Below are 27,471 nucleotides of genomic sequence, written 5' to 3'. Positions count from 1 at the left end.
CTAACAATAATATATTTCCTAAATGGATGAATCTACCTAATAAAGGTTTCATTTTCCTTCCTAGATGGAGAACATTTGTGAAACTGGTATGAGTTGATAGTAATCCATGGAGGTAGGAAGACATCGGGTGGTTTCTAGATTCAACAAAAGAGAGCAGATCACAGTACACATGTTGCCCTCTGGTGGAAAAGAGATCAATTAGAAGAACACAACATTCAAAATGAGCGACATGTTGACAGAATCTAGTAGAATCCAACACTGCATTGACCATGGAAATACAAGTAATAAAAATGAGCCACATTGTAGATAGAATTTCATTGCTGATCACTGCTATCTATGGGAGTACAACAATTTAATTGATTTATTCTTACTCCCATAAAACTACAGATTGGTTTTGCGGACAGATTGCTTTTCAAATAGTTTTTGCTTTAACAAACCCACAAGTAATAATTAGAAACAAAGAGACATGCGTAAAACTCATCACCTTGGAAGAGTAACTGACACATTTTACGTGTTCCCAGAACAGACAATCACATTCAGTTAGCGGAAAAATCCATTAATTAGCTGAAAAATCCCTTCATTAGCCATCCCAGGAGCTTCCTCAGTAGACGGCGTTGTGTAAAGTAAAAAGGTAAAACTGGGGACATGAAAGCAACACAGCAGAGACCCAGTGGGAGATTTCTCTAGGGACTAAACTAATCCTCCTCTCCCACCATCATCTCACACAGCAAAGAGAGGAGTATGGATTATTACTGTTTATTATACAAATATCAAACAAAGATATTAATTGTAATTACCATCATGTCACTGTTTAAACATTTATGTATTCTTCTTAACTAAATTTCATACATATCTGCCAATAATGGGTTCCATTTCAACCAACCGCCAAATAATTGTATAAAAATAGCAAAAACATAACGACTGTCTCACACACAGTGGTTTGTTTCTTCCTAATTTCTTTAAAGCCAATTTGGACCCTCAGTTCATAGCCTTGTCTGAGTGGATTACTAAAACATCTAGCAGTCTGTCTGGTTAACGGTACCCTCTGTCGACAGTAAGATGGTTTTCAGTGAAACCAACGGCACTTCAAATATCCACAAAGTCAGAGTGAATAGCAAATTTATAAGATTGTTTTTTGCAACAGAGAGCGGTGTTTCATTTAGAATAATAAATAAAACTGTAAAACAAATGGTTCATATGCACCAATCTGTTACAGTAAGTCTTATGATAAGCTTCAAGAAGCCTGCGTATGTGTATAGGTTAAATTAGTTTAAATAACATTTTAATCTGAGCTCAGACAGACACTACTTTGTCAGTACAAGTGAGATGAGCAATAAAAAACAAAACGTAATATACATTTGAAGCAGACAGACCAAAAAAAAACATCCAAACCAAAATAATATATTATTTTTACAAACGTCTCCCTATATCAGGGTTGCTTATATATCCCTTTGTCACAGCTTGTACAGTACAGGAAGTTTTGATTGATTGGTTGTTCAGAGATGTGACCACTCTCCTAACTAATACTAACCCCTCCCATTACATTGTCCAGGGAGGTGCTATGTGCAAATTTGAAATGGCACACTATTCCTTATATAGTGCATTAACTTTGGCCAGTAGTGCACTAAGGGAAATAGGGTGCCATTTTGAAAACGACCTATATCAGAAGAGAAGGCGTGGGCTTCTTCCCTGGCCACGCCTCCTTGGCGTATTTCTTCTTGCGTGGTTCGTTGAGCACCTCGGCCGTGTAGGGTCCAGGGGCAGGATTAGCAGCAGGTTTGAGGGTGACGGAGGGCTGTGCTGAGGCTGAGGTGGGGGAGAGGTCCACCTCTGGAGCAGGGTTAGGGAAGACCAGCGGCTGGCCTCCCAGGATAGTAGCTCCAGCCTGGGCCGCGGTGGGGAGGGAGCCGGCCTCTCCACTGGTGGGTGGGAGGTCTCCATAGAGCCCTCCACTGAAGGGGAAGTTCTGCATGCGTCTGACCACAGAGTCCTCCAGACCTAGTGTAGCGTTACCCTCCATCTTCCTCTTCTGATTGGGTAGCAGGGTTTAGGTGGGAATGAGAAGATTGAAGATGGCAATACAGAGGCGTCAGTTATAAAGCACTGTGAAGTCCTCTGACAAATGTTTTAAAAAACGATTTATAAATTAAATGGGATTGATTGATATGATCAATCTCGATTTGTCAACATACAACCACTTTTAGCATAGATTGATTGCGATCGGTCAACACCAAGGTTATTATAGTTTTTATTTCTATCATTTTTTTTATTTGAAATTCAGTTTACTTTCAGTTATTTTTCAGACCTGATTTGCTCATTTGTTTTAGTAGTATACAAATATTTTTATTTTGTTTTTATATTATTTAGATTCATTTTTAGTGTTAGGAACAGAAATCATGCATTTGTGTTGTATAGTAATAAATAAGGTGATGGTAAGGTTATATATAGGGTTAGGTTTAAATTATTCATTCAATCTCATTTTGACTTGGAATAGGAATGCAAAAAATATGTTCGAAAGAAACTCTCATCCATGTTTACACCAATCCTATGCTTTTTTACTTTAGTTGTACATGTAAGAAGAATATAAGGTATTTTCATAGATATCGGTTTTACCATTTAGAAATGAAAGCACATTATGTACCTAGTCCCCCATTTGAAGGTATCATAAGTATTTGCCCAAATTCACTTATACGTGTATTAGAGTAGTCCCCAAATTTTGGGGGGTTTTGTTTCAGATTAAGTTGTGCCCAATAGAAATTAATGGTAAATAATATATTGTCATTTTGGAGTCACTTTTATTGTAAATAAGAATAGAATGTTTCTGAACACCTCTACATTAATGTCCATGCACCATGATTACGGATAATCATGAATGAATCGTGAATAAGGATGAGTAAGAAAGTTACATAAATAAGGTAGAAATAAATAAAAAGCTAGATACATTTACACATTTACACACCAGCTTCAGTAGCTTGAAAACACCATTTACATTTTTGCCCAAAGTAAGAAAAGGGAAACAAAAAAAAGCATAAAGTAAGAGATGGACTTGAAGAAGTAAAACAACTTTTGCAATTTTTCCCAAGAATCATCCCCGGCATAAAGTAAGAGATGGACTTGAAGAGGTTTACCTTGATCGGGACAACAGCAGTCTGTACCATGTTCCTGAAGCGCCCTACTGACGGGTCCACGTCCTCTGTAACAAGAAAACACACAGGATTCCATTATTCATTGTGTGTTCTTGCATGTCTGTGTGCAGGCGTGTGTCTATGTGCACGTGAGTGTCATCATCAACCCTAACTACAGTAACACACCTGGGTTGATGACCTCCTCCTCCTCGCTGAAGGAGACCCTGCTGCTCCTCCTCTTCCTCTTGGGCCTCACGATGTCCAGGTTTCCATCCTCGATGGTCAGGGTGGAGATACGCTTGTTGTGGGCCGTGTTGAACTCTGTCAGATTCTAGAACAGGGGAAACAAGAGGATAGCTGTGGTCAGGGTCATCAAACAGATCGAGAAACAAGAAAATTATACTACATAAGTTGCTTGCACAAGACATGAATCTCTCTCCCAAGAACACATGACACACCCTTACCTCCAGCTCGGTCTCCTCCTCAGGTAGACCCAGTAGTCCTTTGAGCTCCTCATCCTCCCCTGCCTTCACCTCTCCCCCAGGTATGGTGCTGGACTGGGGCTGGGGCTTCTCTCTCAGGGTGTAGACCCGTGTGGACGCCCCGAATGACATAGTGGAGTCGATGGGCACCTGCTGGGGCTTGTGGGGCTCCAGACGGATATGACCGAGAAACGTACCATGAGCTGAGGGGACAGTATGACATGGATTGTCCTTTTTCAAAATTTCACTTCATGTTGAAGTTGACATACTGTATATTGTATTTGGCATCTACAATGATGTGGCATGACCCAAATATTTTTGTACCAGGGCCCAGCAAGCTATGGTTCTCTTTCTTGAACGAATATTTACACTGAAACAAACACTTGAAAACTAACTTAAGTGTCAGACGACCAAGGAACACTGCAGGATACTAAGCAGTACTAGATACTTACTGCTGTTGAGGTCGATCAGGAAAACCCTCTTGAGGTGTCTGTGGTAGACCAGGGCTGAGTGGACACGAGAACACGACTGGTGGTCTATGGTGAAGTCACACACGTCTGGATTCCGCCCAAACAGATAATATTTCTTCTCATCAATGATTAGCTTCTACAAAATGAAAAAAAGGCAGGATGAAATGTGAAGAGAGTTGCCTATCTAAGGTCATGGACTGGTATTGCAATTGTTCTGTATATGTATATATATATATATATACACACACACAAAACATGTTTTGTCACATACACTAGATCGGTGCAGTGAAATGTGTTGTTTTACAGGGTCAGCCATAGTAGTATAGTGCCCCTGGAGCAAATTAGGGTTAAGTGCCTTGCTCAAGGGCATTTTAGGGTTATATTAAGTGTAGGTCTTTGACAGCCTTGGAATCCAAGGAGTCAATTGATACAAGCCATGTATTCTGCACACGGGCATTGCTCTTGCTTCTTCTATGTGTGGTTATTTTTGGTCCAGCACCAAAAGCTGTTATTGTCATGAAGGTGGAAGTTGGGGTCAGGGTTAAGACTAGGCTAGTAGACTTACCTCTACTAGCTTGTCTCCCTTCACCACATCTAGATGGAGTCCAGGGGGAGGTTTCCCTGCCCTGACAAAATACACATACGGCAGACACGCACAGTGAACGTTAATTGCATGACATAATTATGCCTTTATTCAAGACTGTGGTTTCACTGCCTTGCTGCAAAAGTAGTTGAACAAGACTATGGGTTTGCATGCCATTTCTTCTAATAATTTGTGTAAACTTCCCAAGCAATACTCTTACTGTAATTATTATCTCGGGAAAGGAATAGGATTGCAAATCCTCCATAACAGTAAGCATTCGGGAACACCAATAATGTTACGCCATAGATCTTTATCAAACCTTGACGCTGGATTTCACTGACAAGTTAACGTTAGTTAGTAGAATGTTCTTCAACAGCTAGCATACGACTGTGACTGAGCACTTCAAGATCATAGCCAAGTTAGCCAGATAGCTTGCTAGTTTCTAGTAAGTACACTGCTGCCTATTTCGATACGACTATCTTGTTTATTTCGCCGACATGGACCTTACAACACTCTACTGCATGCTTTTGATTTTTGACAGTCAAAATTATGCATTAGACATCGTCGCAGGTCTTACCATGACGGGCAGTCAAAAAGAGGTGTGTTAGTGCTTGAGTTTGCTGCCATCTTACACCGTGTACAAGTGAATGCTGGGAAAGTGAGGACTTCAGGTTCGTCTGTAGAAAGCTGGGTATCGTAGTTTATGAGGAAATACTTCATTGAAAATTAGCCTACTGTTATGTTGAAGTTTAGATACAATTGTGGAAGTTTGTGACCATATTGTTGTTGATTATTTTGCTAATCAAGACATCAAAATTGTTAGTTATTTTCATTGCAAGCATAAATTTAGCCAATCAACATTTTACACTGCATTAGCTGTCACATACCATTGAGGACCTCAAACATAAAACAAATACAAAATAAAACAAATAAAAGGCAGTCAAATAGGGAGATTGGTGAAAATAAATACATTCTAAAGAATTGGTCCCATCACAAGTATCAGTCATGCATGTTGATAAACCAAAATGTTCTGTCTTTTTATTAAACAAATTCCAATAGCCATTCATGTAAGTGGACCTGAAACAACAGGAGACATTCTCTAGGCCGTAGCGGACCTGAAACAACAGGAGACATTCTCTAGGCCGTAGCGGACCTGAAACAACAGGAGACATTCTCTAGGCCGTAGCGGACCTGAAACAACAGGAGACATTCTCTAGGCCGTAGCGGACCTGAAACAACAGGAGACATTCTCTAGGCCGTAGCGGACCTGAAACAACAGGAGACATTCTCTAGGCCGTAGTGGACCTGAAATGCTTGTCAGTGGTGGAGAAAAATGTGGCCTTCGCTCATTAGTAACCCCAAGGACTGGTTGCATGGAGTAAAGGGGAAGGGGAAGCATTAAGACCAAAACTCCCCAATTCTCTACGATTCAAAACGTTTTCCCCCTACTAAACACATCCAAATAAAGAAAGCGCAGCCGTTACTTGATGGCAGTCATGCTGAGGTAATCCTGCTTAATGTGTAGCTCCTGTAGACTGATGCCCCTGGGCTTTTGAGTCTGAGCAGCTCCTGAGCAGATTCAACACCTTACAGGAGGAGAAATAAACCCATGTAAGAATGTGTATACACTGGCAGCCCAATTCTGATCTTTTTTCCACTAATTGATCTTTTGATCAATCATATCAGATCAGATCTTTTTACGAGTTGATCGGATTGGTCAAAATACCAATTAGTGAAAATAAATCTCAGAATTGGACAGCCTTAGACTACAGGCCCAATCTAATTATCACACAGACAAATCCATTGTCGAGTTGGTTTTGAAACTGCATACAGAGGCCTTATCCAGAAACAACCCCTACCCCAAGACACATACCCTTTTCACACTACTTAGCCTAGCCAAGCTTAGCTGTACTGTGTTGGCCTGGTTACACATTGACTCTAGTTGCTGGAACTGTGCTGGTAAGGACAATGTGAAAATAAAAAGATCTGAACCAACATAGAACAGTTCAGGTCACCCCTATAGTCAATCAGGCATTAGAAGCTAGGGTCTAGGCCTCTCAAACAACTCTGGACCTAGAAGCCAGTTCCACTGCATGTTTAAGTGTTCCCCTCTAATCAGGGACTGATTTAGACCTGGGACACCAGTTGTGTGCAATTAATTATCAGATAGAAAAAGAAAAGCAGCAGGCTTCGGACCACGTGGGTTAAGAGTTGAGTACCCCTGGTCTAGGTGTCGTTTCTGCTGCTGGGCTAAAAAAAACAGACCTGGCTCTGATTGCTCAGCCCATACGTTGATGCGTCTGTCTCCAGCATTACCACCACTACACAGGTTCCTGTTGTGCTGCATGTGGGCCTGCACTACCTCCAGCATGTGAGGTGATCTCATTCAGGTCCTCAAGGCAACAGCGGTTGAAAGCCAACAATGACCTTTGGCCCTGGCAGGAGGTACATAAAGGGGGACAAATGTGCCATAATCATGCATATAATAATTAGACTTGAAGTACTGAATGGAATACATTTATCTGAATGATGTGCTGACTTCCAGAGACTGACATAAGTCCCTGGAGGAACAGTATATTATGCCCTATTTTTAAAAACGTAGTTTTCATTTGAGCCATGTGGACGAAGACCTATAACTATCCACTTACCGCAGTGTACTCCCATAGCTTTACGTCCAACAGTGGTCCAGTCATGTCGTCCAGAGTACAGGATATTGGTTAATTTCGTTAAGAAATCAAATAGACCGGTGTGCAATCAGTGCAACACTGCCACAACAGCTTGTGTGTGACCAAGTATTTCATGGTGAAAAAGGTGGATTAACATGATATAAGACCTACTGAGAAAGGGCTCTAGCTTTCTCTATGAACAGGGACCCTCACCTGGTTGACCTCCATGTCTCCAAAGCTGAAGACTTCCCTGGCAACTGTGGCAGACAGCAGCTGGGACACGACATCATCTGGAGGGCTGACCTCTGTCACAGCAAGTCAATGGAAAAGCATCACAATTTGGTACACTAAAGCTCATCTACTTTCTAAAGATAGGAATGCTAGCTCAATGCATTCCATGACAACATTGTGTCATTGTGCAGTAAGCAGTTTTGGTTATGTGATGGCATCAGGGTTTAAATAAACACCTTGGTTTTCTCCTGACTGGGAGGTGGTGAATCCACCTGGGGACTGGTTGTACCTGTATTCACTTCCCATATCAGAGCCTCTGTTGTATCCTTTGGGAAAACACATTGAACTGCACAACACATCTACTGAAAGTAAGCAGGAACAAATGAGTGACAAACTTAAAAAAAACACTAGTTAAATGAATTTGTGATAACTCACCCTGACCCCATATGTTGTTGGAAGAGGATTTTAGTTAGATTTGATAACGAGAACTACCCCATGAGATTGAAAGTACATGTTACTCTGTTGAGATAACATTTTTGCTAGCGAGCTGAAATGTAGCAGTCAGTTATCCAATTAACCAGAGGCTGAAAATAATCAACTATATAACCTTTCCAATCAAAGGGTATCTACCACTCAATTAGCAGCTAAATTAATGGAAAACGTGCAGGTGAGTTGATTCTCACTAAAATATTCACTATGTAATCTAACAGGACTTTGTTACATGCAAGAAGACTTTGCTAATACAATAGTTTATTTTTGTTGGTTTTATTTATAATTCAACAATGAATGACTTATTACAGCATGTATTGATACATTTCATTTAATCTCTTCAAAAATATCTTACAATGAAATACTGTTCATAGAAAAGTTTGAGCCCCTCACCCCCACACACCTGGTTGTAATGTACACTGGTGCTTGATGTTTCTTTTCAACTGATGAGGTTTCTCTTTGTAATGGGTCCTGTTCTAAATAGGGCACTTATGATTTGTGTGTCCCAAATCCACCCTTTTCCATATATATAGTACTGTTAGACCAGGGCCTTTGGTCAAAAGTAGTGCACTTAGGCAATAGGGTGCCATTTGGGACGCAGATTTCACCAAAGGTGACACATCTGAGGAGTCTGGTAGGATTATATTTCAGGCAACAAGCTCTTCGCTCTTTCCCCATATCAAGCTCATCAGAAGCAGCAGACGTTTGAGTTGTTGACCCCAGTTGTGTGTACCCAATCTTGTTACACAAACCAACTTTCAGCCAATGAAGACATAATTACCACCACATCAATACAGTATCCAACTGTAATTATAAACACACTTCTGTATCAATGACAGAAGAAACCCATCACAGCAAATATACAACTCGCTGTCAAGGCCCTTGAAAACAGAGCGTAGTAATCCAGTCACTTCCATGAGCCTCCTCCTTTAACCTCTGTAGTAACTCATATACAGTATATAGTCAGAGTGCACAAAACATTAGGAGCACCTGCGCTTTCCATTACAGACTGACCAGGTGAAAGCTATGATCCCTTATTGATGTCACTTGTTAAATCCACTTCAAAATCAGTGTAGCTGAAGGGGAGGAGACAGATTAAATAATTTTTAAGCCATGAGACAATTGAGATATGGATTGTGTGGCATTCAGAGAGTGAACGGGCAAGACAAAAGATTTAAGTGCCTTTGAACGGGGCATGGTAGTAGGTGCACCAGTTGGAGAATGTCAAGAACTACAATGCTGCTGGGTTTTTCACAGCTCAACAGTTTCCCATGTATCAAAAATGGTCCACAAGCCAAAAGACATCCAGCCTACTTGACACAACTGTGGAAGCATGAGTCAAAATGGGCCAGCATCCCTGTGGAATGCTTGACACCTTGTAGAGTCCATGCCACAATGAACTGAGGCTGTTGTGAGGGCAAAAGACAGTGCAACTCAATATTAGGAAAGTGTTCCTATTGTTTTGTACACAGTGTATATTTTGGGTTCTAATGGGGTACAACAGTTTAAACTCATGAGGCATCAATTTATATTCTTCATGAATCAATGGGTACTTATAAATGAATGATAAGTCCAAAAATGGATGTAGCAACTACTGATTGCCCCTTTAATAAAATATGCATCTAAAAGCACAATCCGTGCTAACATTATGGGCGTAAAATAGCTGAGATAAGAACCCCAAAGCCAAAATTCTGAACAAAAATGTGCCTGGCCGACACAAAATCAAACAATATAGTGCTATATGTGCTAGTGTGTTTTGATATTCAAATAAAGCATAAAGTATGTTAACATCATGAAAGACGAGAGTATTTTGGCAATGGAAGACATTTTAAAAAGGCAGTAATGCAGGCAACAGCCAGGTCTCACGAAACACATTTTACAACTTCTGCCACTGTTTTAGAATGACACTCAAACTACATTTTCAGATGAACATTTGATGATATTGAGACGTTCCCACAACTGTTAGAAGTGCAGAAAGTTTGGACTTGCAAGGCGATAGGCCGGGGTCCCGAGATGAGCCTTCCTGTACGTCTGTTAACTATACCAAAAGCCTAAATAGGCTTAGTATGGGTCTGTCGGAAGGAAGCATGGAGAAAGGGATTACCGGTATGAGCCAGGGTAAACTGAGGTGTGTGTGAGAGATTAAAAAGGGGGCAACTACAGTCAGTAGTTGCCCCCAATTATTTTATTATATATGAGAGAAGGTTTAACAAATGGTATTGTGTGTCAAACTATTGCGCCTCTGGGCTCAGGGAGGTGTGCTGTGCTGGTGTCTCCCCTCGCTCTCTCTTCCTCTCTGAAGGAGCGAGGCATTGCATGCATAAGTAGACTTTTTGTTTGCTGTTTGACAATACGTCCTCCAAGGCCCCTAGTAAACACTGTTTGGTGTCGTCACACCATATCCAGCCTTCTCAAGGTGATAGATAGCAGGGTAAATTAAGATAAAGGAAAACAAAATAAAAGTGCATTTGTCATCAACTGATTGCCACTGAAGTAGAACCCATAACCATACCGTTCACACAGGTTTAATTCAGAACTAAACTGATCTTCAATTGTGAGAATTCAAGCTCTATATTATATTAATACAAGCAGAACACTTACTCTTCAGCCAAATATATTGATGTTGTTTGGGGCAGGAACACATTCCTTTATGCAGTTAGAATAAGCAGCTTGTTGTCTCTGGCCTTTAAGTTATGACTTAATTTAATTTAAATTACATTCCAAACACTCCATTCCTCAAATTATTTTCATTCCGGGCCAATCATGACACTGGCTGGCTGGGAATTGCTAGGTTAGGTCTGCGCTGGGCTGGGAATTGCTAGGTTAGGTCTGCACTGGGCTGGGAATTGCTAGGTTAGGTCTGCACTGGGCTGGGAATTGCTAGGTTAGGTCTGCACTGGGCTGGGAATTGCTAGGTTAGGTCTGCGCTGGGCTGGGAATGGCTAGGTTAGGTCTGCACTGGGCTGGGAATGGCTAGGTTAGGTCTGCACTGGGCTGGGAATTGCTAGGTTAGGTCTGCACTGGGCTGGGAATTGCTAGGTTAGGTCTGCGCTGGACTGGGAATTGCTAGGTTAGGTCTGCACTGGGCTGGCATACCAAGACTGTCAGTTCCCACTAGCCTAATTCCCATAGTTGGCTCAGGGCCAGCTCAGAACACACAGGCCTCTGATGTCATGTTGCTCTCGCTTCAAAAAGAGCCGTTTGTCTACAAATCCCAACAAACAGTATATCTTTGTTTTTACCTGAGCAGTGGGAAGTGTGCGTGTGCATGTCTGTTGAAAGGGAAGAGCAGGGTGTGGTCACAGAATTCTGGTAAAACCAGCCATGCACAGTTTATGATCACTGAGGTGTGGAACTTTGTGTCTAATTGCATCCATATCAAAACCGGATGCAGTCTCCCTGTATCATAACTTTAGTATGAATATTACCACAGAGTCTGGGGTGGCATTTGTAGGCAAACTACAGAGTCAACTTCTAACAGGTTAGCCTAAACCAGTAGCAGTGGGGTAGCTAGCAACTCATCTTCTTCTGCAAGACAGACAGCCAAATGTGCTTATGGACAGCCTTGCCATGTTAACATTCAAAACAACCATTTTTAGACTGGCTGTCAACCTGTTGAGCTAGGTTTACCAGTACTTCCGATCCAATATCCAACTGCAAAGCCAAAATCTTTGCAAACTTTGAATTGTTCCCTTGAAAAAAACAAAAAAACAAGAAAAAAAAGTGGCCTCCGCCACAAGACCTAACAGTGGTGAATTAGGCCTAGATACATGTGCTTGACATTGTGATTACAAGTCCCATGGTCCTCTCCCCTCCTATCCACCCTCATTATCACGTGTCCCAGTCGAGCTCTCTGCAGGCGATCCGGACCAGTCGGAGCTCCAGTTCAAAGGCGTCAGGCCTCTCCTGAGGGTTGAACGACAGCATCTCCCTGATAAGCTGTTTCATGCCGGCGTTCATGCTCTTCATCCTGGCCGGGATCAGCAGCTCCATCTTGGGGTTCTCCAGGAGCGCCTCCCCGAGGGGCACAATCTCCTCCCCCTGCTGCACGTAGCTTCCCAGGAGCTCTTTCTGGGTCTCCACATCCACGAACGTGATGCGCTCCACCATGGCCCAGATGATGATGCCCAGGGCAAAGATGTCTGCTTTAGCCGTGTAGTGGCCCTCCCACACCTCTGGAGCCATGTAGAAGTCTGTACCACACGCCATGGAAAGGAAACACTTGTTGACGGATGCTGGTTCCTCAGGGTTAAGGCCCGACGTGGAGCAGACCTTGGATAGGCCAAAGTCGGCAACCTTCAGGGTAGGCTCGGGGGTTCCCGCCAAGGTCCTTCCCTGGGAGATGAGGATGTTGTCAGGCTTCAGGTCCCGGTGGATGATCTGGTTTCGGTGGAGGAAGGCCAGGGCGCTTCCTAACTGCAGCATGAAGCTGGTGTTGGTCTTGCGGCTGGGTTTACGGGACAACAGGTAAGCATTCATGTCTCCTCCGTCACAGAAGTCCATGACAAACCACAGGTAGTAGGCACAGCATGGGTCAAAGGTTATCTCTCCCTTCAGAGATGTCTCCACCAGCTGGTAATAAAGAAACAGAAAGAACATTAGTCTTAATAGTACATCACATACAGTGCAATTATTCAGACTAGAGGTCGACCGATTAATCGGCATTGCCGATTTCAAGTTTATAACAAATCTGTAAATCAGCCTTTTTGGAAGCAAATTATGGCCGATTACAATGCAATCCACGAGGAAACTGCGTGGCAGGCTGACCACCTGTTACGCGAATGAGCCTGCCACGCGAGTGCAGCGTCAAAAGGACCTTGTGACTGCAAGGAGCCAAGGTAAGTTGTTAGATAGCATTAAACTTATCTTATAAAAACAATCAAGCTTCACATAATCACTAGTTAACCTAGTAATATCATCAACCATGTGTAGTTAACTAGCTTGTCCTGCGTTGCATATAATCAATGCGGTGCCTGTTAAATGTATCGTCGACTGACAGCCTACTTCAACATCGCCAAACGGGTGATGATTTAACAAAAGAGCATTCGCGAAAAAAATGCACAATCGTTGCACAAAATGTACCTAACCATCAATGCCTTTCTTAAAATCAATACACAGAAGTATATTTTTTAAACCTGCATATATAGTTTAATTTATTTTATGTTATGTTAGCAGGGAAACTGTCACTTCTCTTGCGTTCAGTGCAAGCAGAGTCAGGGTATATGCAACAGTTTGGGCCGCCTGGCTCGTTGCGAACTGTGAACTAATTTGCCATAATTATGACATAACATTGAAGGTTGTGCAATGAAACAGGAATATTTAGACTTAGGGTTGCCACCCGTTCGATAAAATACAGAAAGGTTCCGTATTTCACTGAAAGAATAAACGTTTGGTTTTCAAAGTGATAGTTTCCGGATTTGACCATATTAATGAACAAAGGCTTGTATTTCTGTGTTTATTATAATTAAGTCGATGATTTGATAGAGCAGTCGTAGGCGGCAGCAGGCTCGTAAGCATTCATTCAAACAGCACTTCACTGCATTTGCCAGCAGCTCTTAGCAATGCTTGATGCATAGCACTGTTTATGACTTCATGCTTATCAACTCCCAAGATTAGGCTGGCAATACTTTAGTGCCTATAAGAACATCCAATAGTCAAAAGGTATATGAAATACAAATGGTATAGGAGAGAAATAGTCAACGCGTCATAATTCCTATAATAACAACCTAAAACTTCTGAACTGGGAATATTGAAACACCAGCTTTCATATGTTCTCATGTTCTGAGCAAGGAACTTAAACGTTAGCTTTTTTACATGGCACATGTTGCACTTTCACAATACTGTTTTTGCATTATTTAAACCAAATTGAACATGTTTCATTATTTATTTGAGACTAAATTGATTTTCTTTATGTATTATTTTAACTTAAAATAAGTGTTAATTGTTCATTCAGTATTGTTGTAATTGTCATTATTTTTATTTTTTTTAAGTAAAAAGATTAATAAATATTTGTAAAAAATAAATCAGATTAATTGGTATCGGCTTTTTTGGTCCTCTATATATCCATATTGAAAAATCATAATCGGTCGACCTCTAATTCAGACCCCTTCACTTTTCCAGTGTTATGTTACAGCCTTATTCTAAAATGGATTCAAAATGGTCCCCCAATCTACAAACAGCCTATAACGACAAAGCAAAAACAGGTTTAGACATTTTTGCAGTATTATTCAGGCCACCCTAATTTTTCCACATTGTTACATTACAGCCTTATTCTAAAGTTGATTAATATTCTAAAATTGATTAATATTGATTAATATTCTACAATTGATTAATATTCTACAATTGATTAATATTCTACAATTGATTGAGGTGAAAACAAAAATAATCTACACAATAACCCATAATGACAAAGCTAAAACAGGTTTAGACATTTTTGCAAATGTATTACATACACATAAATAAAAAATAAAAAATGATATTAGGTATTCAGACCCTTCGCTATTAGACTCTAAATTGAGCTCAGGTGCATCTTGTTACCATTTGTCATCCTTGATGTTTCTACAACTTGAGAGTCCACCTGTAGTAAATTCAATTGTTTGGACATGATTTGCAAAGGCACACACACCGGTCTATATCAAAAGATCCCACAGTTGACAGTGCATGTCAGAGCAAAAACCAAGCCATGAGGTCAAAGGAATCGTCCCTAGAGCTCCGAGACATGATTGTGTTGAGGCATAGACCTGGGGAAGGGTACCAAAACATTTCTGCAGCATTGACGATCCCCAAGAACACAGAAGTTTGGAACCACCAAGACTCTTCCTAGAGCTTGGACAGGCCGAAGACACCTGAAAATAGCTGTGCAGCAATGCTCCCCATCCAACCTGACAGAGTTTGAGAGGATCTGCAGAGAAGAATGGGACAAACTCCCCAAATACAGGTGTGCCAAGGTTGTAGCGTCATACCCAAGAAGACAAGGCTGTAATCGCAGCCAAAGGTGCTTCAACAAAGTACTGAGTAAAGGGTCTGAATAGTTTTTTCCTTTGTCATTATGGAGTATTGTGTGTAGATTATGGGAAAAAAACAATTCAATACATTTTAGAATAATGCTGTAACATAATGTGGAAAAAGTCAAGGGGTCTGAAAACTTTCCAAATGCAATGTATATGGAAAAATAAGTTAAAACATTGACCAAATCGATTGGTTGAAAGAACGATTCAGTCAACCAACAATTTTTGTATTTATTTTTGTCGAGGAAAGCCCTAGTTATCATAATTATAATGACAATTTTCAACAAACAAGCTAAATTTGCTTGTCTTTGGCTTTGAATTCACAGCGTGATTGCCATCCTTTGTGAGCTGTCAAAAAGAGGGGTGTTTACGTGTGGCGTTGGCTGTTTTTCTGTCTCGTGTTTTTATTTTATTTTATCATAACTCGTTGCGGGTTTCTGCTGAAGGAGCTGGGTTCACCACAAGCACGCACACATCTACTTTTGACAGCTGACCAGATCCAAACCTATCCTCTCCCATAGAAAATGTGCTTCAGGTTTTTGACATGCACACACCAGCAGGACAACTACTTGGGTTTTGAATTACAAGCTAATGCCTGGCAATCTTTATGGTACAAAACACCATATTGACAGTCCCACCACCTAGGGAAACCCAGTCCATACAAAAAAAAAAACAAAAAAAAAAGTCACAAATTGTCACAGCGAGCCGAGGCATCCGTAACCTAATAGATGCAAATAATCCACCAGCATTGGCACAGACAGATAATACGGTCCCTGGCCTCAGTGGTCCATTATCTTTGTTTTCCCAATACACACACACAATAATCCTTTCCTATTATTGTGAGTTTTCCCTCTATAAGCAGCAGCAGAACATTGGAACATTACAGAAAAGAAAGACTGTCTGAACAAAGGATTCTGGGAAAGCGGCCAAGCCCAACACGCTGGAGTGCTTAACAAGCTTGTAGAGCGGTCGGACAATGTGTGTAAGTGTGTGACAATGGCCCATGTGCCACTGAGGCTATAATCAGTTGTTTCCAGTCCCTTTAAACCCTCAGTTAGCCAGGGGGGAGGAACTGGGTTGACTGGGGAGTAGTTTCTAAACCAGTGCTCAATGAGGATATGAGATGCACCCTTAAAACCAGTGGTGATGGCATCACCTGACAGACGCGGGGACACAAGGACAGACGAGCTAAACATCCTGGCATAACTCAACACACAACGGATAGAAATAACAGAGGACACAGACTTCTGAACTAACTAGAGTCCAAGTATAAACTCTGATTTGCATTTTAATGGAGGGAAATAAGTATTTCACCCCCTCAATCAGAAAGATTTCTGGCTCCCAGGTGTCTTTTATACATGTAACGAGCTGAGATTAGGAGCACACTCTTAAAGGGAGTGCTCCTAACCGCAGCTTGTTACCTGTATAAAAGACATCTGTCCACAGAAGCAATCAGATTCCAAACTCTCCACCATGGCCAAGACCAAAGAGCTCTCCAAGGATGTCAGGGACAAGATTGTAGACCTACACAAGGCTGGAATGGGCTACAAGACCATCGCCAAGCAGCTTGGTGAGAAGGTGACAACAGTTGGTGCGATTATTCGCAAATGGAAGAAACACACACACACAAAAAATTTTTTAAAAAAAATAAAAAATAAAAAAAGGGCAATATCCCTCGGCCTGGGGCTCCATGCAAGATCTCACCTCGTGGAGTTGCAATGATCATGAGAACGGTGAGGAATCAGCCCAGAACTACACGGGAGGATCTTGTCAATGATCAAGGCAGCTGGGACCATAGTCACCAAGAAAACAATTGGTAACACACTACACTGTGAAGGACTGAAATCCTGCAGCGCCCGCAAGGTCCCCCTGCTCAAGAAAGACAGGCATGTATATGTTCTGAAGTTTGCCAATGAACATCTGAATGATTCAGAGGACAACGGGGTGAAAGTGTTGTGGTCAGATGAGACCAAAACGGAGCTCTTGGCATCAACTCAACTCGCCGTGTTTGGAGGAGGAGGAATGCTGCCTATAACACCATCCCCACCGTCAAACATGGAGGTGGAAACATTATGCTTTGGGGGTGTTTTTCTGCTAAGGGGACAGGACAACTTCACCGCATCAAAGGGACGATGGACGGGGCCATGTACCGTCAAATCTTGGGTGAGAACCTCCTTCCCTCAGCCAGAGCATTAAAAATGGGTCGTGGATGGGTATTCCAGCATGACAATGACCCAAAATACACGGCCATTGCAACAAAGGAGTGTCTCAAGAAGAAGCACATTAAAGTCCTGGATTGGCCTAGCCAGTCTCCAGACCTTAATCCCATAGAAAATCTGTGGAGGGAGCTGAAGGTTTGAGTTGCCAAACATCAGCCTCGAAACCTTAATGACTTGGAGAAGATCTGCAAAGAGGAGTGGGACAAAATCCCTCCTGAGATGTGTGCAAACCTGGTGGCCAACTACAAGAAACGTCTGACCTCTGTGATTGCCAACAAGGGTTTTGCCACCAAGTACTAAGTCATGTTTTGCAGAGGGGTCAAATACTTTTCCTTCATTAAAATAAATTATTACAACATTTTTGACATGCGTTTCTCTGGATTTTTTTGTTGTTATTCTGTCTCTCACTGTTCAAATAAACCTACCATTAAAATTATAGACTGATCATTTCTTTGTCAGTGGGCAAACGTACAAAATCAGCAGGGGATCAAATACTTTTTCCCCCTCACTGTAGACAACACTGTGTTTAAATCAAATCAACTATATGTACTGAGCTTGTCTGATGATTTAAGGTTGATTAAATAATTAAGACAAATGACTCAAGGAGGTAGCCAGATATCAAGATGGCCTAAACAGAAGAAGCAAATCTGTTCCCAACCTTCCTCCTCCCGCTGCTGCTGGCCTTCAGGAGTGTAACAGCAGCATTTGTGAAGTTGCCAGTAATAGGCTACACCAGGGGCCGTCAAGATTTTCTATTTGGAGTGCCAATTTATCTTAGCATTTCTACCGAGCTGTGTGCCAGTAACATTTTCATCTCAAAATCAATGTCATGTGGCTAATCTAAATGAAAATTATACAAATCTAAAAGTAACTGATAGCCATTGCCAATTATGTAAAAATAGCCTACATAAAGCCAACAAATAAAAACATTGCAGCCTGCAGGTAGAAAATATCCTGATAAAAATATGTATCCTATAAATCACATTGCAGACAGGCAATTCTTAGTTCATACAATGTTTCAAGTTTGTTTCCATCAACTGTGTCTGGCCCAAAGCTCATGCTAGGAAACTTGCAATATCGTATCAAACATTCTGGGCCCTCAGTTTCCTGTGCCAGTGAGTGCGGGACAGTCAACACAGCTGTAGGCCATTTGTGCAAGGGATTACAAGTACTCAAGTCCTTTTCTTCACCCGACCTAGAATACCGACCGTATTATCTCCCAAGAGAATTCTCTTTGGTTATAGTCACAGCCGTGTATATTCCACCTCAAGCCGATACCACGACAGCCCTCAAGGAACTTCACTGGCAGCATTTATTGTAGCTGGGTATTTTAACAAAGCAAATTTGAGGAAAACACAACCCAAGTTATCACATTACCTGTAGGACTCACGCTTCAAAAACCTGACAATTGAAACTCTCCTTTCCGGGATGGCTACAAGGCCCCCCCACGTCGGCAAATTAGATCACTACTTAATTCTGATCCTCCCTTCCCATAGGCAAAAACTCAAAACAGAAAGTACCTGTGCTAAGGTCTATTCAACGCTGGTCTGACCAATTGGAATCCATGCTTCAAGAATGTTTTGATCAAGCAGACTGGGATATGTTCCAGGTTGCCTCTGAGAATAACATTGATGTACAGTGCATTCAGAAAGTATTCTGACCCCTTCACTTTTTCCACATTGTTACATTACAGCCTTATTCTAAAAAATGGATTAACCCATCTGGGCTAGGGGGCAGTATTTTCACGGCCGGATGAAAAACGTACCCAATTTAAACAGGTTACTACTCTGGCTCAGAAACTAGAATATGCATATTATTAGTAGATTTGGATAGAAAACACTCTGAAGTTTCTAAAACTGTTTGAATGGTGTCTGTGAGTATAACAGAACTCATATGGCAGGCAAAAACCCGAGAAAAAAAATCCAACCAGGAAGTGGATTGTAGTTTTTCAAGACTGGGCCTATTCAGTATACAGTGACTTAGGGTTCAATTTGCACTTCCTAAGGCTTCCACTAGATGTCAACAGTCTTTAGAACGTTTTTCAGGCTTTTGCAGTCAACAGAGAGCGAACAAGACCTCCTGGAGTCTGATGACCAAGAGAATGACAGGCCACAATTACGCGCATTCACGTGAGGTGGTAGTTTTTCAAGACATTGGAATATTAAAGTTTTACCTTAAAAAAGGCCCTAAAGATTGATGTTTTACAACCTTTGACATGTTTCAACGAACGTAAATATAACTTTTTGTCGTGAAATTTTCTGCGCGCTTCCTACATTTGGAGTAGCTTACTGAACGCGCAAACAACAAGGAGCTATTTGGACATAAATTACAGACTTTATCGAACAAAAACAACATTTATTGTGGACCTGGGATTCCTGGAAGTGCCTTCTGATGAAGATCAAAGGTAAGTGAATATTTCTAATGCTATTTAAGATTTTAGATGACTCCAAAATGGCAGGTATATGTATTGCCTGGTGTATTTTTCTGAGCGCAGTACTCAGATTATTGCAAAGTGTGCTTTCCCCGTGAAGCTTTTTTGAAATCTGTCACAGCGGTTGCATAAAGGAGATGTTCATCTATAATTCTTTGAATAACAGTTTAATATATTATCAACGTTTATGATTAGTATTTTTGTAAATTGTTGTGCTGATTCACCGGCAGTATTGGAGGCAAAATATTTTCTGAACGTTATGCGCCAATGTAAAATGCTGTTTTCATATTTATATCCAAACTTCATCGAACAAAACATACATGTATTGTGTAACAATGTCCTAGGAGTGTCATCTGATGAAGATCGTCAAAGGTTAGTGCTTCATTTCGCTATGTTTTGGGTTTTATTGACACATGTCCTTGCTTGGAAAATGGCTGTGTGATTATTTTTGTCAATGTACTCTCCTAATAATCTAATGTGTTGCCTTCGCTGTAAAGCCTTTTTGAAAATCAGACAATGTGGTTACATCAAGGAGACGTGCATCTTTAAAATGGTGTAAAATAGACATATGTTTGAGAAAGTTGAATTATGACATTTTGTCGTTTTTGAATTTGCCGCCCTGATATTTCACTGGCTGTGTCCCGCAGGTGGACGCTAGTGTCCCACCTAGCCCATAGAAGTTAAATTACTATTCCCCCCAATCTACACACAATACCGCATAATGACAAAACAAAAAAACAGGTTTAGAAATTAGTGCTAATTTATTACAAATAGAATGTCAAATTTACATACGGTACCAGTCAAAGGTTTGGACACCTACTCATTCAAGGGTTTCTTTATTTTTACATTGTAGAACAATAGTGAAGACATCTAAAACTTTGAAATACCACGTACGGAATTTTGTGGAACCCCCCCCCCAAAAAAGTGTTAACAGATTAAAATATATTTGAGACACTTCAAAGTAGCCACACTTTGCCTTGAGAACAGCTTTGCACACTCTTGGCATTCTCTCAACCAGTTTCATGAGGTAGTCACCTGGAATTCATTTCAATTAACAGGTGTGCCTTGTTAAAAGTTAATTTGTGGAATTTCTTTCCTTAATGTGTTTGAGCCAATCAGTTGTGTTGTGACAAGGTAGGGTTGGTATACAGAAGAAAGGACTATTTGGTAAAAGACCAACTCCATATTATGGCAAGAACAGCTCAAATACACAAAGGGAAACAGTCCATCACTACTTTAAGACATGAAGGTCAATCAATAAGGAACATCAAGAACTTTTAATGTTTCTTCAAGTGCAGTCCCAAAAACCATCAAGCGCTATAACATAACTGGCTCATGAGTACCACCACAGGAAAGGAAGACCCAGAGTTACCGCTGCTGCAGAGGATAAGTTCATCAGTTACCAGCCACAGCAATTGCAGCCCAAACAAATGCTTCACCGAGTTCAAGTAACAGACATCTCAACATCAACTGTTCAGTGGACACTGCAGCAATTCGATCATGAAGGCCTGATTCACGCAAAGAAACCACTACTAAAAAGGACACCAGAAAGTAGACTTGATTGGGCCAAGAAACACAAGCAATAGACCGGTGGAAATCTGTCCTTTTGTCTGCGGAGTCCAAATTTGAGATTTTTGGTTCCAACCGGCGTATCTTTGTGAGACGCAGAATGGGTGAAAGGATGATCTCTGCATGTGTGGTTCCCACCGTGAAGCATGGAAGAGGTATGATGGTGTGGGAGTATGATGGTGACACGGTCATGATTTATTTAGAGTTCAAGGCACCACAGTATTCTGCAGCCATACGCCATCCCATCTGGTTTGGGCTTAGTTGGAGTATCATTTGTTTTTCAACAGGACGATGACCCAACACACCTCCAGGCTGTGTAAGGGAAATTTAACCAAGAAGCTGAGTGATGGAGTGCTTCATCAGATGACCTGGCCTCCACAATCACCCGACCTCAACCCAATTGAGATGGTTTGGGATGAGTGACTGCAGAGTGAAGGAAAAGCAGCCAACAAGTGCTCAGCATATCTGGGAAATCCAAGACTGTTGGAAAAGCATTCATCATGAAGCTGGTGGAGAGAACACCAAGAGTGTGCAAAGCTGTCATCAAGGCAAAAGCTGGCTACTTTGAAGAAATCACAAATATAAAACAATTTGATTTGTTTAGCACTTTTTTGGTTACTACATAATTCCTTGTGTTATTTCATAGTTTGTCTTCACTATTATTCTACAATGTAGAAAATAATTTATTTAAACTAAGAAAAACCCTTTAAATGAGTAGGTGTCCAAACTTTGGACTGGTACTTTAAGTATTCAGACCCTTTGCTATGAGACTTGAAAATGAGTTCAGGTGCATCCTGTTTCCATTGATCATCCTTGATGTTTCTTAAACTTGGTGTCCACCTGTGGTAAATTCAAAAGACTTGCCCGTAGTGCACCGAGACAGGATTGTGTTGAGGCACAGATCTGGGGAAGGGGACCAAAACATTTATGCAGCATTGAAGGCCTCAGGTACAGTGGACTTCATCATTAGCAAATGGAAAAAGTTTGGAACCACCAAGACTTTTCCTAGAGCTGGCCACCTGACCGAACTGAGCAATCGGGGGAGAAGGGCCTTGGTCAAGGAGATGACCAAGAACACGATGGTCACTCTGACAGAGCTCCAGAGTACCTCTGTGGAGATGGTTGTCCCATCTATGCAGCAATCCACCAATCAGGCCTTTATGGTAGGGTGGCCAGACAGAAGCCACTCCTCAGTAAAAAAAAAAAAAAAAAAGGCACGACAGCCCAGCTGGATTTTGCCAAAAGCTACCTAAAAGGTGTCTGACCATGAGATACAAGATTCTCTCATCTGAAGAAACCAAGATTTAACTCTTTAGCCTGAAAGCCTAGCGTCACATCTGGAGGAAACCAGGCACAGCTCATCACCTGGGCAATACCATCCCTACAGTGAAGCATGGTGGTGGCAGCATCATGCTGTGAGGATGCTTTTCAGCGGCAGGGACTGCGAGATCAGTCAGGATCGAGGGACAGATGAACAGAGCAAAGTACAGAGAGATCCTTGATGAACTTGCTCCAGAGCATTCAGGACCTTAGACTGGGGCAAAGAATCAACTTCCAACAGCACAACAACCCTAAGCATACAGCCAAGACAACGCAGGAGTGACTTCGGGACAAGTCTCAATGTCCTCGAGTGGCCGAGCCAGAGCCCGGACTTCAACCTGATCGAACATCTCTGGAGAGACCTGAAAATAGCTGTGCAGCGACACTGCCCATCCAACCTGACAGAGCTTGAGAGGATCTGCAGAGAAGAATGGGACAAACTCCCCAAATGCAGGTATGCCAAGCTTGTAGCATCACACCCAAGAAGACTCGAGGCTGTAATCGCTGCCAAAGGTGCTTCAACAAAGTACTGAGTAAAGGAACTGAATACTTGTGATATTTCAGTTCTCTTTAATAATTATGTAAATATTTCAAACCCTGTTTTTGCCTTGTCATTATGGGGTATTGTGTAGATTAAATAGTTGTTGGTCCTCATCAATCTATTTTAGAATAAGGCTGTAACGTAACATTGTGGAAAAAGCGAAGGGGTCTGAATACATTCCGAATGCACTGTATACACAGACACGGTGACTGAGTTCATCAGGAAGTGTATAGGGGATGTTGTTCCTTCTGCATTATTAAATCCTACTCAAACCAAAAACTGTGGATAGATGGTAGCATTCGGTTTCAAAACTGAAACCGCGAACCACCACGGTAAGGTGACTAGGAATATAGCTGAATACAAACAGTGTAGTTATTCGTTTCGTATGGCAATCAAACAGCCAAAATGTCAGTACAGAGACAAAGTGGAGTTGCAATTCAACGGCTCAGACATGAGATGTATGTGGCAGGGTCTACAGACAATCACGGACTACAAAGGGAAAACCAGCCACGTCACAGACACCGATGTCTTGCTCTCAAGCTAAACACCATCGCCCGCTTTGAGGATAACAGTGCCACCGACATAGCCCACTCCCAAGGACTGTGGGCTCTCGTGAGTAAAACCCGGGCCAGACGGGCATCCTTTGAGCATGCACAGACCAGCTGGCTGGAGTGTTTAAGGACGTACTTAATCTCTCCCTATCCCAGTCTGCTGTCCCCAATTGCTTCAAGATGTCCACCATTGCTTTCTTGGGTACAGGAACAAAAGTAACTGAACTAAATGACTATCACTTCTGTCATCATGAAATGCTTTGAGGCAAGTTAAGGATCATATCACCACCTTACCTGACACCCTAGACCCACCACAATTTGCATACCGCCCCAATAGATCCACAGACGATGCAGCCGCCATCGCACTGCCCTATCCCATCTGGACAAGAGCAATAACTATGTAAGAATGCTGTTCATTGACTATAGCTCAGCATTCAACACTATACTACCCTCCAAGCTCTTCATCAAGCTGGAGGCCCTGGGACTGAACCCTGCCCTGTGCAACTAGGTCCTGGACAGCACCTCCACTATGCTGATCCTCAACACAGGGGCCCCACATGGGTGCGTGTTCAGCCCCCTCCCGTATTCCCTGTTCACCCATCATTGCGTGGCCACACACGCCTCCAACTCCATCATCAAGTTTGCAGACGACAACAGTGGTAGGCCTAATTAGCAACAATGATGAGACAGCCTACAGAGAGGTGAGGGCCCTGGCGGAATGGTGCAAGGAAAATAACCTCTCCCTCAACGTCAACAAAATGAAGGAACTGATCGTGGACTTCAGGAGATAGCAGAGGGAGCACCCCCCCCCCCCCCCATCCACAGGACAGCAGTGGAGAAGGTGGAAAGCTTCAAGTTCCTTGGCGTAGGCATCACTGACAATTTGAAATGGTCCACCTACAGACAATGTGGTTAACAAGGCACAATATCGCCTCTTTTGGCTTGCCCCCTAACACCGCCACAAACTTTTACAAATGCACAATGAGAGCATCCTGTCGGGCTATATCACCGCCTGGTAAGGCAACTGCACCGCCCAAAACCGCTGGGCTCTCCAGAGGGTGGTGCGGTCTGCCCAACGCATCACACTGCCTGCCCTCCAGGACACCTACAGCACCCGATGTCACGGGAAGTCCAAAAAGAGCATCAAGGACATCAACCACCTGACCACGGACCCCGCTATCATCCAGAAGGCGAGGTCAGAACAGGTACATCAGACTGTTAAATAGCCATCACTAGTCAGCTGCCACCCAATTACTTAACCCTGCACCTTGGAGGCTGCTGCCCTATGTACATTGACATGGAATCAGTGGTCACTTTAATAACGTTTAAATATGGTTTTACTCATTTCATATGTATATAGTGTATGTCATCTAAATATTTCTTAATTCAATTCTTTTAGATGTGTGTATTGTTGTATACCACTGCACTGTTGGAGCTAGGAACAAACATTGCTTCACCCGCAATAACATCTGCTAAATGTGCATGTAAACATAAAATGTGATTTGATTTATCCATCTATGTAAAACGTTTTTACCTCTAGGTATAGTGGGGAGCTGGACCCGTGGCTCATCCTCTGAGCCAGGTCATCTCTCTGCAGGACACACTCCTCCAGGTGGATGACATTGGGGTGCTGGCTCTGGATACTACTCAGGGCCCAGAATTCCCTGAGGGCCAACTCTACATTCTCTGGGCTGTGGCAGCGGATCTTCTTCACGGCCATCCGGGCTCCAGTGCGTTTCACCACCGCCTCGTACACCACACCGTAGCTGCCACGCCCCACCTCCTGGATCAGCTCATACTTCGGCTGGCTGCTCACCATCCTCTTCCTCACTGTGCAGAGAGAGGTGGTGGGGTTAATGGGTTACCAACGATTATTGTTGAGAGTTAGGAGAGGTCAGCAGCACAGAATGTAACACTTATGCCCCTTAGCTACTGAATAATCTCCCAACCAGGTGGGTTAATCTGTCATATGCGAGTTGACTTGACAGACCCCTCCTCCTTAGCACGTCAAAACCCATAGCTATAGGCCTATGCTAGTATCTTGAGGAAAACAAACTACCTAGCTAAGTGACAATGTCAAATGCATGACAACAAAAACGTTAGTGTTCACATTTTAGCAAGTCAAATTAGGACAGTTAACTACCCACAAGAGAGCAAATGTGAAACCCTCAGAGGCCAAAGCTTGCTAAATGTAAACAAATCAACTGTGCCCCTCACTCTCTGACCTGTACGTGCACACTAACGCATGGCTGGCAGCTGACAAATTTAGAAAAGGGGAAAATGTACGTTCGTCAGCGGACTGCCCAAATATGTAAGAATAAATCTAAATATATTCAAATAGTAATATGTTTAATTAGCTAAGCTCTTAGTTAGCTAACACGGAAGCGAAACTGTGTTTTAGGTAGCTAACAGTAACTAACGTTAGCTAACTAGGAAGCCAAGGGAAGAAAATGGTGGCTAAAAATACAATAGCTTATTAGCTAGAGTCATAGCTATATACATGTAAACGTTATCTATGTAGCTGTCACCACAGGGGGAGGGGGGTGTAGACAAATTAGTTTGCTTAGTAGCTTAAGTAAACGACCTAGCTAGCTTGTTCAAATCGTGGACACGTTTATTGTCCTCTATGCGCCGAGACAAAATTAGCACATTCGGCTAACTAACTAGTCCCACACACCTGCGCACATCACCAAGCACCATGTCGCACGGGCAGACAAAAGAACTGGCTTCTTCTGAAGACGAGGAAAGGAAATAAAGAGCAGCTAGCTATATATCTAGCAAGCTACACATTTACCTGTTTTCGTCTTCTCTCAAGGATTCATTTGTTGTTGTCTTTCTCACGTTCTATGGCAGCCATTAGCCACCACTCAGCCAAACACGTTGTCGCGCAGATAGACAAGTTCCGTGAGCGTGCTGAGCAAATCTGCAGCTCAAGTACCCCATCAACAGCGCGCGCCCGCTCGCTTGCCTCCCTACTAAAACAACACAAGACTGTGTGCTCTGCAGAAGCGAAAGTGGGAAATACTGCCCCCCTTTTAAGCAACCCTCTCTAGCTGAAAGAAAAAATAACAACTGTGCCCCCGTTCATTGTATAGTTTTAGATTCATGCCAATGGATTCTTGCCCTGACAACTCCCTCCCAAATTATACAGTCACGGTGCCTCTTGCTTTCATTACACCAGTAAAACGAGGAATAACATTTCTTCTTCGGTGGAGAAATAACATTTATTTTCAATACATTTTTAAATTCGGTACACGCACTGAGCAACGTTCTTTCGCCGAGATTGACCGGGGTGAGTTGTTTCTGAGAGGATTGTAACGACATCGCACTGACATCAAAGAAATAGGTTGTCTTGGAAAACGATGAAATTCAAAAGTTTGTCTCATTTTTGTATAACCATCTTAAGTTAATGCAATTATTGTTTGTAAAATTGTATTGGTTTTCCGTCAACCCCCCTGAATTCCATATTTAGTTTGCTCCAATGACACCATGTAGGTTGTACCATTATATTTTACATAACACAGACTATATGTTAATGATCTTGAATGAAATGACGCTCTGAAAGATACATTTAGCTCAACCATTATTTTAGGTAGTAGGCAGTATCAACAAAGAACGATATGATGTATTTTATCTTGATCAACACGGTTTGCAGAAAATTTAACTCCCCTGTCACAATATCTGTTTGGAGCATGCTCTTAAAGGGACAGCACCATGGACAGCACCATCACAGAGTTCTGAACCTAGAGGTGCAACATGGCGAGACTTCCGGTAACGCTAGTTAAAC

At 42.2% G+C, this 27,471-nt stretch overlaps 2 protein-coding genes and 1 long non-coding RNA gene across 4 annotated transcripts; all 3 read right to left on the bottom strand.

Moving 5' to 3' along the window:
- Positions 1-317: 317 nt before the first annotated feature.
- LOC115175701 (nuclear inhibitor of protein phosphatase 1-like) lies at positions 318-5,326 on the bottom strand. Of its 2 annotated transcripts, none has more exons than XM_029735147.1 (7): positions 5,238-5,326; positions 4,643-4,703; positions 4,060-4,213; positions 3,590-3,810; positions 3,312-3,456; positions 3,129-3,193; positions 318-2,029 (listed from the first exon to the last, which is right to left on the bottom strand). In XM_029735147.1, the coding sequence occupies exons 1-7, from the start codon at positions 5,285-5,287 to the stop codon at positions 1,658-1,660; spliced, it is 1,068 nt and encodes a 355-aa protein (XP_029591007.1). In that variant the 5' UTR covers positions 5,288-5,326; the 3' UTR covers positions 318-1,657. The 2 variants fall into 2 exon arrangements, with proteins under 2 accessions (XP_029591007.1, XP_029591008.1); XM_029735148.1 differs by having other exon boundaries at positions 4,643-4,698; positions 5,238-5,270.
- A 2,178-nt stretch (positions 5,327-7,504) lies between these two features.
- Positions 7,505-8,078, bottom strand: LOC115175702 (uncharacterized). Its single transcript, XR_003872086.1, has 3 exons — positions 7,993-8,078; positions 7,794-7,883; positions 7,505-7,631 (listed from the first exon to the last, which is right to left on the bottom strand). It is a non-coding gene; the product is annotated as an uncharacterized LOC115175702 (long non-coding RNA).
- Positions 8,079-8,306: 228 nt separating this feature from the next.
- Positions 8,307-27,131, bottom strand: LOC115175700 (serine/threonine-protein kinase pdik1l). The gene is made up of 3 exons (XM_029735146.1): positions 26,479-27,131; positions 25,219-25,514; positions 8,307-12,618 (listed from the first exon to the last, which is right to left on the bottom strand). The coding sequence occupies exons 2-3, from the start codon at positions 25,501-25,503 to the stop codon at positions 11,878-11,880; spliced, it is 1,026 nt and encodes a 341-aa protein (XP_029591006.1). The 5' UTR covers positions 25,504-25,514; positions 26,479-27,131; the 3' UTR covers positions 8,307-11,877.
- Between the last annotated feature and the right edge of the window lie 340 nt (positions 27,132-27,471).

The sequence above is a fragment of the Salmo trutta genome, chromosome 36 (genome assembly GCF_901001165.1).
Source record: "Salmo trutta chromosome 36, fSalTru1.1, whole genome shotgun sequence".
Lineage (NCBI taxonomy): Eukaryota > Metazoa > Chordata > Actinopteri > Salmoniformes > Salmonidae > Salmo > Salmo trutta.
Note: the sequence above shows the minus strand (reverse complement) of the source record. Positions and strands in the feature narration are given on the sequence as shown.

Bases quoted from the DNA above. Each gene is read 5' to 3' on its own strand.
- LOC115175700 (XM_029735146.1), bottom strand. From the start codon at position 25,503: ATGGTGAGCAGCCAGCCGAAGTATGAGCTGATCCAGGAGGTGGGGCGT. The intron at 12,619-25,218 runs GTAAAAACGTTT...CTTTATTACCAG, and splicing joins GCTCCCCACTATACCTAGAG to CTGGTGGAGACATCTCTGAA.
- LOC115175701 (XM_029735147.1), bottom strand. From the start codon at position 5,287: ATGGCAGCAAACTCAAGCACTAACACACCTCTTTTTGACTGCCCGTCA. The intron at 4,704-5,237 runs GTAAGACCTGCG...GTATTTTGTCAG, and splicing joins CTTTTTGACTGCCCGTCATG to GGCAGGGAAACCTCCCCCTG. The intron at 2,030-3,128 runs GTAAACCTCTTC...CTACCCAATCAG, and splicing joins CTGCTGTTGTCCCGATCAAG to AAGAGGAAGATGGAGGGTAA.